Source organism: Sardina pilchardus, chromosome 9, assembly GCF_963854185.1.
Source record: "Sardina pilchardus chromosome 9, fSarPil1.1, whole genome shotgun sequence".
NCBI lineage: Eukaryota > Metazoa > Chordata > Actinopteri > Clupeiformes > Clupeidae > Sardina > Sardina pilchardus.
The window spans coordinates 7095908-7110302 of NC_085002.1; the positions used below are offsets into that span (position 1 = coordinate 7095908).

At 44.1% G+C, this 14395-nt stretch overlaps 1 protein-coding gene across 1 annotated transcript; it reads right to left on the bottom strand.

Annotated features, from left to right (window-relative positions):
* Positions 1 to 824: 824 nt before the first annotated feature.
* On the bottom strand, positions 825 to 5473 carry LOC134092088 (insulin-like growth factor-binding protein 6). Its single transcript, XM_062544889.1, has 4 exons — positions 4778 to 5473; positions 2189 to 2223; positions 1966 to 2085; positions 825 to 1783 (listed from the first exon to the last, which is right to left on the bottom strand). The coding sequence occupies exons 1-4, from the start codon at positions 5133 to 5135 to the stop codon at positions 1670 to 1672; spliced, it is 627 nt and encodes a 208-aa protein (XP_062400873.1). The 5' UTR covers positions 5136 to 5473; the 3' UTR covers positions 825 to 1669.
* Positions 5474 to 14395: the final 8922 nt, after the last annotated feature.

Here is a 14395-nt window from a genome sequence, read left to right on the forward strand (position 1 = left end):
CTTTTTCTTTTCTTCTCTCTCTCTCTCTCTCTCAACGTCTGAACACTTGCACAGGCTCAATACACACACACACACACACACACACACACACACACACACACACACACACACACACACACACACACACACACAGAAAGAGAGAGAGAGGCATGCCATACACTCAGTCTACTTTATTGAATTTCTTTAATAGCTTGATTAGATTTTCTGAAATCCATTCCTCAACCTAACATGTTGAGCTGTGTAAGATGACTTTTTATTTCCACTGAGCACATTCTCTTGAGTGTGACATCACCGCATCATGTAATATACGTGGCAAATACGTATGTAGGGCTGATATTTATAAGATCATTGGACTGCTCCTATGGCTAGTTGTGGTCGTCGGCAATAGCTGTGGCCCCAGCTCTAGCATGATAACACTCAGGGTCAACAGTCTGTTCACTCAAGCTGTGTCATATGAGAGAGATTTTCAGATTACTGTTGCTTGGCTCCAGCCTTGCTCTGCCTTTCAACAACGTTTCCCTTTGTCCAGGTGTCCCCCTTCACAGACATGCATGCGCTCTACAAAGACACCTTCAGAAGAGAAGAGGGTTCTGTGCCTCTGAAAACACTGGCAGAAAAATAAGCAGACAAGCTATGAAAACAGACAGCGAGAACTGTCTTTTTCCCCTCTTTTGTTGGCTGTGTCCTTTGAGTACTGCAAGGCCTCACAGAGTTCATGTCCTACCAAGGCCCAGACATAAGGAGTACTTAACTCTGTGTTTCATTTACAAAACATTGGCTCACACATGGTATGTTTTTTAATGAAAATGTGTATTTATTTCAAAATCAGTCTTTTTTTTTCAGCAGGTATCAGCTTGCAAATGGCATTAAAGTTTAACCCCGTGAGGTGGGATTTCACCATAGTACAAAAGGTACACAAAAGAGATAAATAATAATGAAATTATATTATAAAAATACAAAGTTTTGTTAAATAATTCGATTTAACTTATAGGCTTATAAAAAAGTAAATATACAAAAGTATCTTGATAAGAGCATTGGTTGCTTTGTCTTGACACCATAGCAAGCTTTGGGTGGCTGTGGTGCAGAAAAAGCACAGGTTATGTAGCATCTTTAACCTAAACTACACATCAGTGTTGGGGTTTGCACACATTCAGAAATAGTTCACGGTTTAGCGTCTGTGTGTCTCTCTGTGTGTGGTTTGTCAATTTGTTAGCAGTGTGCTTTGATTCCAGTTTTTTTTTGTACATTTTAAACCAAATTGATTTCAAGGCTGAGCGTGTCAATTCACCTCTTCTGTTGAGGGCTTTCATACATTTGATAGTTTTGTATCTCGATCTTACAACCAATTCTGTTTCTTGCTGTTGTAAAAGAAGCTGTTCTAAACATATTTACACTGTATTTATGCAGACAAATGAATTAAAATGTCATATACATGTGCATCTAACCAATGGAAGATAAGATGAGACAAAAACTCATTTAAACCTTGTCTAGCTTCATGACCAAGTAGAGTCCTGCACATGGGAAGGCCGGATGTCCTTTGCCCATCACTATATGTTTGTGTTTGTGTGTTTTTTCTTTAGCTGGACCCCAAACTCTAAACAACTCCAGACAGACAGACAGACAGACTCTTGACTGAGGAACTCCAGGACTCTGTGGTGAACACCCCTTCTCACACACCGTCGCAGGAGACAGTGCCATCTTCAGCTGTTCTCGACGGCATCGCTGCGCCGGTCTCACTCACACACCAGCACTGACCACGCTGCATACCCCTCGAGGAGCGACACTGCAGAGAGAGAGGGAGAGAGAGAGAGAGAGAGAGAGAGAGAGAGAGAGAGAGAGAGAGAGAGACAGGTAATGAGACAAGACAGATAGCACAATAAATAAACACTTTATGTTTACCTTTACATAACATTTTCACTCTGTTATCTGACTGTGCTTTCTGTCACTCCGACCTCTGACACCAACCTGCTTCTTTCTGTAGAAACCTCTCCTGTCACAGTTGGGAATGTAAATGGCCTGATCCGACTGGATGATCTTTAGCTCCAGACCTTGGAGAATTGAGTTGAGCTGTTTACGGCAGGGGCCCTGAAATCAAGCACAAGACTTAGTACACATGAAGACATGACACATCAGCAAGGGTATCATATCCTAAATCATTTCCAAAAGTTCACTGGAAATCAGAAATTACCAGGAAATCACCGATGGGTGTAGATGGCTGGGAAGCTGAAAAGTTAAGAAAAAAAAAAGATATTATTATAAAACGTAAATGCCAGTAACAGAATTTTCACCAACTGCAGTGTGCAACATCCCTTATTCGCCTGTAGATGGAGACATGCTACTCCCAAATAGATTAATACAGCTGCAGGGCAACGCTGCTGTCACTATGACACACCCTGAACACCTGCTTCAGATCCAGCGTATTGCTTTGTCAATAATGAATTGTGTTTTGTTTGGACATGGTTCCACTTCACCAGCACTAACACAGCTATGGATGGATCTTGTCAATACGCACCAAATAATGACATTTGTATTTAGAGAGGACCTATTGTATAAAGAATACCAGCAACAGGTGTCCAGTGTGTGTACAGTAGGTGAAGTATTGGCAGTGTCCTCAGAAACTCTTGGGAGTATCTTACATGATGGTTTTGAGGTTTTGGTTGTTTACCACGGCTTCGGTCTGAGGTTTGCAGAGTCATTGCCGTTTCCGCCAGTGGTTTAGTGACTCTTCTCACCCCACATCAAACAGCGCTATTAAAATGTGTCAAGAGTGAAGAATCCCTTTCCTTCATGTCCACTTCCACAACACTCTCTCTACTTTTCCTGAAAGTCCAGCCAATACAAATCCAACAAATCTGTCACATATCGAAAGGTGACCCACCAAAGAGCAGAGGCTAAAGAAGACTACTCTCTACCCTCTCCCTTCCCCTCTCTTTCTCTTTCTTTCTCTCTCACTCTCTCTCTCTCCCTCCCCCCCCTCTCTCTCTGCCCTAGTGAGTGTCCAGTCACAGCGCAGGATAGATACAGACTGCAGAGTGCTGCCGCGTCGTAAAACAGGGTGGACTCTTTTTCCTGAGCGCCGTGTACAAATTCAGCATTCCAGTGAGGCACCAGTCCAGTGTATGGTTTGAAAACGCCCACTAGTATGTCTGCTCTCACAAGCATGGCCCACCCACAACAAAAGCCACTTCCATCGAAATGACCAGTCCATAAATAACTCATAGTAGAGCTGTCATCTGACAGAAAGCTTCAAACATATACCCCATCTAGTGTGCTGTGTTCTGGATGAAATAGACCATATACTTGGACAGTACTGAAATGGACAGTAGCCAAAGAAAATACATTTCAGAGTTCAAAAATCCCTTTAGGAACAACAGGCTAAGACCCCTATGCTGGGATATATGAAGACCACTGAATGAACTTTTTCCTTAACAGGCCTAATCCCCGGAATGAAATACTCCCTCATAAATGACAGTCGGAGTATAAAACTGATTTGTGACCCCGGTGCATGCTACAGACCACTGGCGTGGCTAGCCCAGACGCATAGCACAGGCGTGAGTGTGCCGCCTGGCGTGGTCAGGGAAAGGCGCGTCATCGCCCGCGGCACTTCGTACGTCGTGATTCCGTTTCAGCAGCTCATCATTCCCTCAGTCGGCATGTCTCCTTTACAGGTTGGCCGTGCCCGCGTGTTTCCGTTGGCCACGCCGCGCCCCGTGGTATGCTCGAGCGCGAGCTCGTCCAATAGATCTCTCACCCCTCTCTAAAAACTCCCCCTCCCATCTGTCTCTCAACCCCCCCTGTACACACACACACACACACACACACACACACACACACACACACACACACACACACACACACACACACACACACACACACACACACACACACTTCCATAGCAAAACATGTGCTTCAGATAGGGCAGGTAGCCAGAGACCCAGTCATGCCCCAAATCGCCCATAGCACAGCTGTCTACAGCTACGCCATTCCCAACGAGGCCAGTTTACCTGGGGTGACCTGCTCAGCAGGCAGACAAGTACTGCGTGTGGGCTGACAAGGTAAAGACCCAGTGACTACGCGCAGTTACATGACATCTGGATTCCTTAAGGCTTAGACGGCAACATTACGAGGGTGTCTTGAATTATCAAACTTACTCATGGACATCATGGGTGGCCAGAACATCAGTAAGAACGAGGACTGAGTCAGGTTACAGCATGATAGGGTTGAAGTTTTACACATTTAAGTCAATAAGATAATGAAGGAATTATATTATCAAATTCACCTAAAATATGTAAATACTCCACCTTTTAAGATTATGTTTTGACTGAGATAGTAAGGTAAAGTTTAGTTAAGATAATATGAAATAGTCAGTGTCAGTAGCATGTCCACTAAATCACATGTAGAATCAGTCACAGTTACTATATTAAACCTGAAATGACTAGGATAAAGTTCACCCCAATTCACCAAACTGGAATTCACAGCACCGTAGAGTGAACACATACTCCTCCCCTGCACTTTCTGACTTCCCTAAGCACATGGTTTAATGGCTCTAGGCTCGGAGAAGGAAGTAAACAATAGACCTGTCAAAAGCAGTGAAATTAAAGTCACCAATGGCTTAGCGAGGCGAGAAAACGAGGCAAAAAAAAAAAAAATTCCATTCTCCGCTCACTGTGCAAAGACGGAAAAATTACAATCCTTAAAGCAGATCCAAAACCTCAAACATGTCTCCTCCTCCCCCCTAAAAAACGCTGCCCTGTAAGGATTGTTTGGCATGTTTTACCTGTGGTCTGCGGGTTGCCGGCGGCCGGGCTCCTGAGGCTGCTGCATGTCCCCCGGCCCTGCAGCAGGGCATGGAGCGGGTTGGGGTCGCCCGGCGGGGGGTTGCAGCGGAGCCCCCGGGCACAGCTCAGGGTGTAGACGCCGCACAGCTCCCCTTGGCCCAGTGCCGCCGTGCTGTCCTCCCCGGGCCGCTCCGAGGGGGCAGTGGCGGCGCCGCCCCGGCCCTTGCCGTCCCTGCCGCAGGTGGGGCACGTCTTGTGGAGCCCGTGGCGGGGCACCAGTCCCCGGGTGGCTGGCACTGCCAGAGGGAGGATCACCAGGAGGGTCAGAAGGTTGGGAAACAGAGGCATTGCTTTCATATCTGCTCAGTCCAGGGGCAAAAAGTCCTTTCCAAAACACAAGATTAAAAACAAGTGTCGCTGGCCAAGGGTTCTGTGTGTGAGCCAACTGTCGTTTTTTTTCTTCTTCTTCTCTCTCTTCTCTTATCTCCTCTCTGCTCCTCTTGACTTCTCTTTTCTTCTCTTCTCTGCTCTTTGCTCTGTGCTTCCTCTTCTCTCTGGGCTTCTCCCCTCGCGCTGCTCTTGTGCTCTTCAGTGGAGTGCTCCTAATTGAAGCTGTGAGGCCGAGGTGGGAGACGTTCCCAAAAGCAGCAACCTGAGACTGATGATCAAGCACACGCAGACTGTTGCCCGGGACACAACTGTCGAGAGCTTTTAAAGATCAGAAAGGTGGAGGGAGAGGGAGAAAGAGGAGGGCAGAGAGAGACAGACAGAGAGAGAGAGAGAGTGTGTGTGTGTTAGAGAGAGAGCTGTGTGCATGTGTGTGTATCTGAGTGAGTGAGTAAGTGAGTGAGTGTGTGTGTGTGTGTGTGTGTGTGTGTGTGTGTGTGTGTGTGTGTGTGTGTGTCTGTGTGTCTGTGTGTCTGTGTGTGTGTGTTTTAGTCCTCTACTCATGGTGCTCTCTAAGAACATCTCAGATGTGTGTTATGTGTCCATAGATGAATTCCATAACATCACATCCTATTTTCTCAACTTCCAATGGCATCTGTAGCACATTCTTTCCATTTAAGGAATACTCAAGTCTTGGAGGAACAGAATTCAACATGATTGGGGAAAACCATTGTTCAGACCAAAGGGAATTATGTGGGATGCCATCACTGACTAGCATCCTTACAATATGTGATTAAATGAAAAACACAGTAGGCTATGTTACATACACACATTTTATAAAGGCCATGTTTATGCTGGGCTTTCAAACTCCGTTTTCAAAGCTGTGTCTTTAAATTAATATGTGATGACACTTTGAGGAAACACTGCTACTAGGGGCCTGAGGGTTGATACTCAATCAATGGCATTTAACATGCCAGTATCTTATTGCGTAAGATCTCACTAACTGGAAATGAAATGTTATCTTTTCACTGTTGTAGAACAGACTGTGAAACATTTTTTGGCCATTTCATAATTTCTGTAATTGTAGACCAGAAATGGTAGAAAGAGATTGATACTGACATATTGTGAGTATAAACAACATACAAAAATAGACTGTGTCTACTTTTTCACATGGATGGATCAGGTAAATCTGGTCAATCAAACGTGAGCATTTCTATGACATCATACAGTAACCAGGCAACCGTGGACTATTTGCCCACATACTGTAGATAGCCTATGGAAAAGTCCACTGTACCGTAGTCTATTAATCGCTTTGTAGGCTGACTACAAAGATCTCACCTTTGGATTGAAATGCCAAGCCCTATTTCGGTTTCAATCCCGCACACGTCAGAACACGTAATGTGTGAGGGAGCCTCTGTTGAAATCATTAGGCCTAGGACCTTTAACCTGACTGGCTGGCGAGGTGAAGTCTCCTGACATTCTACTCTGCTCCTAAACCTACATGTTGGTCTACAGTATGTTCGAGAAAACAAAAACAGAAAATGAACCATTCAATATCATCTATACTGTATATGGACAGGCAGACACACAGATGGATGGATAGATTGGAAGATTGTGATGGAATAGAATACACTATGGTGAAAACTGATGCTTGATAATGTTTTGTCTATAGTGCACCTGAAAAATATGGCATTGTTATGTCAAACAACCAAAATTAGATGGCTCTTGTAGCATACAAGGCTGCCAACGAGAAGCGTGTAGCCAAGTCAGCCATCCTAGATGGTTCTGACCCTTGCCAAGCGTTTATGAGCCGCGCATTCTGGAACCTGGCTTGTGACAGCTGGGCCACATCCTAGATCAGGAGCAGATCAACACAAGCAGCTCCAAAGTCAGCTGTTATCTGAGATATGCGGTTCTTGGCTCTGACCCTACAAAAAGTACCTCTGACGCAACAATCCAGTGTTTTGTGGAACACTTTTCTTTGCTGGGCAATAACTCAGAAGAACTGTTTTTGACAACAACTTCGCCTAATGGCATCCTATAGGAGAGTTTTTTATTAACTGGATTGTGTGTCACACGCTCAGAGCCACATTTATCATGTCACTCTAAACCCTGAGAGGTGATGCACAATGCAAGTCTTACTAGACATTCCGTAGGTAACGCTGGCTTCACAGCCATGGGAAAGTAGAGTCCTGGCATCGTGACAGGCTGCCTTAGTAGTTAAACATGGAAAAATGAGGCCCTTTTCTTTACAACATTTGAAAATTAATCTGTGTGACTACTCAGGTTTTGGCTACACCTTTGAGTAACCATTGCTGAAAGGTTTTTTTTTTTGCTACTCCTGTTTTTTTATATATTATATGTGTAAGCTGAAAGAGCCCTACTGTTGTTCCTCAACTGTCTCAGCTCCTCCCATGCATCTAGGCTGTTGTAAGTCCGAAAACCATCAGTGGCTTGAAAACATCATCCAGGGACAGTCACACCCAATCAGTGATTAACTGCAGGCTCTCGCTCTGGAACCCAGCAGCATCTAAATTTAGACGCCATATTCACATTTTAAATAGCCCCCGTGACTGTGTTATTTTTGGACATTTGTTAAAAAAGAGAGAGAAACATTTTTTATGTATTAAAAATGACCTGCCACAAAGCTCAAAGAGACTTCTTGAAGAGTTGTACCGTGCGTAACATGACTTTCCAGTTATTCATGGGGTTTTCTTTTTTTCAAAATATTCATACTTTTGGGCTAAATCATGTGGACAGCAGGCTCGTAAAAGTCATCCTGGTTTCTTGGAAGTTGTGGTGGCCCAGGCCGTAAATTTTGGGATGGGAGAAACCTGGTGTCTGTACTCGCCGGCAGCAGCGGGCCAGTGCCAGGGCCTGGGTTTGACTCTAACGGCGGTTGATGTGGAGTGGGCGAGCGATGCATGGAGAGCATGTTGGCGGACCGGGTTAGTGCTTACGAGTGTCTGCACGCCCACTCCACACTTCCCTCTTCTTCTTAAAGGTGTAGTCTGTGATTTGCTTTCGCTTTTGTGAAAGGCTGTTTGTATTTTGCTTACATTTGGTCATTATGTCAATTATATGTCAATTACTACAAGGACCAATATCCCTAGAGCAATTCAGAGTTACAGTAAGTGTCTTTCTCAAAGTAAAAACGGTTGCGGTCAGGAATTGAGCTCCTTAGTCACTATTGCCACCACTGCCCCAATCAAAGTAGGCTATGCCCCTATACTCAATGATAACTGCAATGTAGACTGTGTACACACATTAGTTTGGTTTAAAAGTAAATATTTAAGACCACAAGGAGCCATGAGGAGCTATTTGGTGAATCAGACAAGATGTGTAGCCTATGGGATCAAAATCGCAGGCCCACTCACTTCCTGTCGACCTTCACTGTCTAATCCAAATAAAAGCAAAAGGCCTTAAAAATACTTTAAAAACACTCAAACCTTGCCATTATTAACTTGTGTCCATGGCCCTTAAACAGTTCTGTCATCATGCCCACACACCACGGCCCTGTCTTTTGATCATCTATAATCTGCAAGGAAATATAGCCCATCAATGCATGACAGAGAGTCAAACAGTTCTAAGGCTAGCCGACATTGTTTAATTCTTCTCCTGCTCCCGAGGCTGAACAAGTTGCTAACAACACCAAATACATATGTTTGATACCTTGGGAACATGCCGTGCACTACTGTAAGTTGCTTTGGATACAAACCTGTGCCAACCAACTGTAATGTAAATGCAAGGCCTGGGACGTCAGCGTCTGGCCCTGGCTGACGGGCCGGGGTGAACGGACGGATGGGGGTAGGTGTCTGATCGGGAGGATGGGGCGTGCAAGTCAGTGGAGGAGAGCGTTGAGTCAGCCCGTTTGTCACTCAGTTCCTCGCCTGAGGCCTCGAGATGCATGGTTCATTGGTCCAGGTGGAGGCTTTCCTCATCGCCTCTGTTTATCTTACCGTCGAACTGTGTATGTTCGACCGCGAGCAGCACAACAATGCAGGCACGAACGGATCGAACGCACCGGGGATTAGGGATTGTTGGAAGACATGAGAACACGAAGTGTACACACACACACACACACACACACACACAGACACACACACATGCACACACACTCAAAAGACTTTCAAAAGACTTGCATAGTGAGGTCATGGATAATAACTGAATTGTGTAAACCCCTCACCCCACCCCCACCCCATTTCTTTCAAACACATTGCTCTTGATCTGTCATTGCCTTGATTACGCCCCCGCAGTGATGTCGTAATTGATCGCCCACAGTAGGAAAAAAAGGGGGGAACTGCATCACAGGTGCCCTTGAGCGTCTGCGGGGAAAAATGAACGAGTGTGATGGTGGTGTTTTTTTTTCTTTCTCCCTTTCTTCCTCCTGCTTCCCTCCAAGTGGAAGATTAAATGGTTTTCCTCATTTCCTTGGGGACCGCGTTGCCATAGGTTTGCTTATATCTCTATGCCATTCACTCTGTTTGTGTTGGTGGTGCCCCCATGGAGAGCCTTGACAGGTCTGATGGAGGGGTGATGTTATATGTTTGCGCCTGGGCTCCAGGTTGTCAGAGGGTGTTTGGTCAAGCGGGCCCACAATGTCATGTGTCACTTGGTCGACACTTTGTGGAAGTGGTGCCGCCCGTTATCCAAAGAGCACTATCCCACTGGAGTATTGAGTTTTGGAAGGGTCTCTGGCAACCCTTGCAACTGATCCACTCAAATAAAAAAAAATTACAGTAGAGTGGTTGGACAAGATGGACCCATTAAGCCTGGTTTCCTGAACAGGGATTACTCTGTAGTTTCTCCACTTTAAATGCCATAAACCCCAAGGCAAGGCGTCGTGAGTAATAAAATCAGCTTGCCCCATGATGGTAATCTCTGTCATGATTACCATTCTGCTTTCTTTCACTGTTGCAACTGTAATGTTATAAAATATGGATTTTATAGCTGTTGGGCATAAACCTCACTAGCATCCCTGAGCTGTTGTTTGAAACTAGCTAGCCATATCTAAGTGTCCACACACAAATGAAATGATTAGATGGTACTGCTCAACAATATATAGCAAGCTACTTGAAATGTTAATGGTGTTTCTAACTTGGTATACCAAACAACAAAGTGGCAATATAACAATGCAGTACACAAACAATGTCAAATGTGGCATTGTATAGGCTACATAAAAATAAAAGAGTGGTTTCAAAGGCTCAAATGAAATAAATAAATAACTAAATAAGTAAATAAAACTGTTTATGTGGGCAAATCTCTGACATTGTTCTAGATAACTGAGGGTGTTGGTTGATCTTTGCATGCTTTTCAAAATTCCAGGAAAGACTGAATTTTTCCATTGACTTGTCCACATTTACAGCATAATACAAGTAGACAGGTTTGCATAATGCTTGGCAAGATTATTGTCTGCAATAATGAACAACAAGCAACACAAATGTGTTAGATTCAATCTTTTAGTGGAGTAAGACTATAAGGGTGGGAGGCAGATTTGTATGGGTAAGGGTTTGTGTTTGAGTGCCTGTGTGTCTGTATGTAAAGTACCCTTATGTTCCTAAAACAGGCACCCACACACCTGCATCTCCCACCTGGGATTAAGGCACACTTTCAGCAGAAGAAGACTGAGGTCTTCGGGGAAGAATGCACGCTCGACATGGAACCAACAATGACGAGATACACTCGCATCTGCCCAATCGTCATTTCTGCTGAGGGACATGTACCAACAGTGGAGTGTCCAACAACCAAACCTTTCAAACAATGAATGAGCTATTTATGGATATCCAAACAGCCCAACAGCAGCTGCGATAAAGAATGTTTTCTAGTGAAGTGTTTTGGGTCACATGGTAACACTGATCAGTCTGGGAAATCAGTGCTGTGTACAGTGGAATTGGACGTTATGAATGCCAGTATATCAGATGAGTGTCGGTATATCCCACCATTTTGGTCAGGAAAGATTGAGTCATTGACCATATTTACCTCAGTACTGGCCACAGGCCTTGACGCTTGTTTCCTCTTCATGAGAAATGTATTATACTGTTGAGGATTACAGTTTTTTGATGAAGTGGATGGACCCTTGATATACTTCCGCTATCATAAGTCTATCGAAGCCTATGAGCCTTGAGATTCTAGAAACACATGCAGCAATTATGGTCAGTGACATTTCTTCCACCATTATGAATCACACAACACCCAAGTCTTCTAATTGTCAACCTCAAGAGTGACTGGAAGGCCACTGACATGCTCATAAAGTAGTGTGTGCGGTATATAGGTCACCCAGGGCAAACACTTTTGCTGACCCATTAGGTTAGGCCATAACAGCCAGGCTACACTAGGAGCAACAGTAGCACTCAATTCGCGATGCGTACTTAGTTTTGAGCACTCTATTCGCAGTGCGTACTTAGTTTTGAGCACTCTATTCGCGATGCGTACTTAGTTTTGAGCACTCTATTCGCGATGCGTACTTAGTTTTGATGTGAATGTGTGCAGCGTTCTCACGTCTGGTGTCACCAGTTCCATTGATAACAACAGACCTTTGAAATTCACCTACAAAAGAGCTTCTTGCAATTTTTCCTATAGGAAAATAACATGGGGATTTTTAATTGTCCCGGGGACGAAAAAATCTGAAATGCAGATGTTTTGCTCACACACTTTTGTCCTTTTCCTTCGAGTGGATACTACGATCTTTGGTACATTAAGACGGCCAATTAACACATGGATCTCCTTATTTGGGCAAAGATGAAAGCTTTGGTTCCTTTTTGTAGGCAAACTTCAGAGACGGAAGCTAATTGTTGCCTCATATGGTCCGGGAACAGAAAGCCTCAGCTTGGTCTAGCCCCGCAATTAGTCTCATCACTGCCACAAGCAGACTCTTTTGAAGTTGGGATATGGGCCATGGTTCTGTTCCCAACAGTACATTCTTTTGGGGAAGATTCTTTTGGATCTTGAATTGGCTGCCATAGTTGTCCTTGTAAAATGTGAAAATAAGCCCTGAGTGGACTGGGCTCGCAGCACACTCAGTGGTGTAGTCTACTCTATGTGATACGCGGGACCAAAGATTCTTAAATACCCTTCTTAATTGCTTATTTCAAAAAATACCATAACGGTGTCAGAATGTGAAAAACATATGTGATTTACAGAAAATGCATTAACATTTTCAATATCGAACTATATGAATTAGGGCTGGGCCAAAATCCAAGAAAAAAAAGATTTCTTCCATAGGGTTACATTGTAGAGAATCTCCCCCTAGTCTCCCAAAAAGGCGTGGCGCGTTCGAACCCTACGTCATAGGAGAACAGGAAGAAGCCTCCTGTGAATCGTCTCGCTTTTTCAACCGTCTCTGGCGGGACTACGCAGTATACCCACTTAAAAATAGCCACCATCTCAGTATACCCACTTAAAATAGGCAAGGATAGGAATTGACATTTGGGGTTGATCACAGTATACCCTCTACAACTAACTAAGACGTCTTACAAAGATCTTATAAAGGTATTAAATATGATAAAGATCTAGAACTACGACACGCATTCTCAGTGAGATGCCGCCGCTGTTTGTAAGGTCAAAATAAGACGTTCTAAATGGAACGCGATGTAATTAAGCTGTTCAGATCTTTTCCAGGCGTCTTGGAGACGTATTTGTCTCTATTTGTGCTGACTGGGTTGAGTGGACCGGACTACACCACTGAGCATACTGTAGTTCACTTCATAATAATAATCAGGTTCAGAAACACAGACTTCCATCTCAGGTTTTACACTTTTTTGTTTCTATTGCAAGGAGAATTCCAAAGAAAAAAAATGGGATTCAAGAGAAAATTGACAAATTTTCATCAAACTAAAAAAATTATCATTTTTAGTTTCAGCACAGGTGTCTGGTCTCATTCAGGAAGGTTCCGTCCTCTAACACAGATAGAGCTAACCCACAGTAGGGCTGCTGTGTGGGCCATCTGTGGCTATCGCTTATGCACGTCGGCCCGCAGTGAGTCAACTTTAACCCAGCTGGGAAAAAAGTGCTGAGGGCCTAAAATGCGCTAAACCCCTAATTTGATTTTGTGGGCTAACCCACACTGGGGCGTCCCCCAATGATTTCGCACAGGGATGAAGGTGCTGTGGGCCCAGATTAGGCTTTTTCTCACTGGATATGTGTGGGATTCCTGACGGCAAGCCCTTGTGGTTTAGCCCATAATAAGCCCTCGGCATACCCTACATGACATGCTATGGATTTTGGATATGTTGGCTAACTGTGGCCATTAAATGGGATTTTTATGAGTTAGCCTACTGCGTGGGGTGTTCGCAATTAATCCATGTTGGCGCAGAGGATATAAAGATGCTGCGGCCTGAACACAGTGGCTTATTCAGTGGCTACGCTTCAGTTGGCCTATGTGGGATTTCTGTGGGTTAGCACAAATTGGCTTTGCCCAGAGAGGTCTCACAGTGGCCTGTATGTGAACCAAATGCCCAGAATGAGCTCATGCTGCAGAGGGCACATGTGGGATCTGGTTAGCTTCCCAGCAGCCCGCATTGCCCACAGAGAGCCCTCTGGGGTCCCACACGGCCCGTTTGATGGGTTCCATTTTGCCCCTATGACCAATTTTTCCTTTCCAAAACATATAGAGTGTTTTGGCTTATTTGAATTATGAACAGAAAACTGAATGAAAGAAAGGAGAAAAGAACGAAAGAAAAGCAGAAAGGGCCAACACAGAGTGTCTTCTACTTTTGTTTACATAACCCAGGAAAGGCATCTTGTTGCTTTTACTGAGTTGTGTAAACTTGAGTGTTGTTAAGTTTATGTGTAATAATGTGCGATGTGAATGGATTGTTGTGAATGAGTGCACTAATCTGCTTTTACCGTGTAGTGTAGCCTACATGAAAAGACATGTGATGTATAAAGGAATGTCACCTCCACATTGACAATAGATTTCAAACTCTGTCCTGCTTAAACTGAAATCACCAACTGAACAACATACATGGGGCGACATAATTTTCTCTCTCTCTCGCTCTTTCCATAAACTCTATATAATAACAGTGTTAACACACATTCTTATTAGACCCTTGAAATAAGAAAGAAAAATGTGCTTGTTATATATTACCCACCTGGCATAGCATTATGGTATTCCATTATGATATGAACCATTAGCCTATGAGAAAGGTCTTTACCTCAGATAGATTATGCACGTACTGCACAAAACAAGTGTGATTCTTGTATATGTTGTTCAGAGACCTATTTGATATGGG

Excerpts from the sequence above, each read along its gene's own strand:
- LOC134092088 (XM_062544889.1), bottom strand. The coding sequence starts at position 5,135 with ATGAAAGCAATGCCTCTGTTTCCCAACCTTCTGACCCTCCTGGTGATC. Across the intron at positions 2,224-4,777 it reads CGGCAACCCGCAGACCACAG|CTTCCCAGCCATCTACACCC; the intron begins GTAAAACATGCC and ends TTAACTTTTCAG. Across the intron at positions 1,784-1,965 it reads GTTTCTACAGAAAGAAGCAG|TGTCGCTCCTCGAGGGGTAT; the intron begins GTTGGTGTCAGA and ends CTCTCTCTGCAG.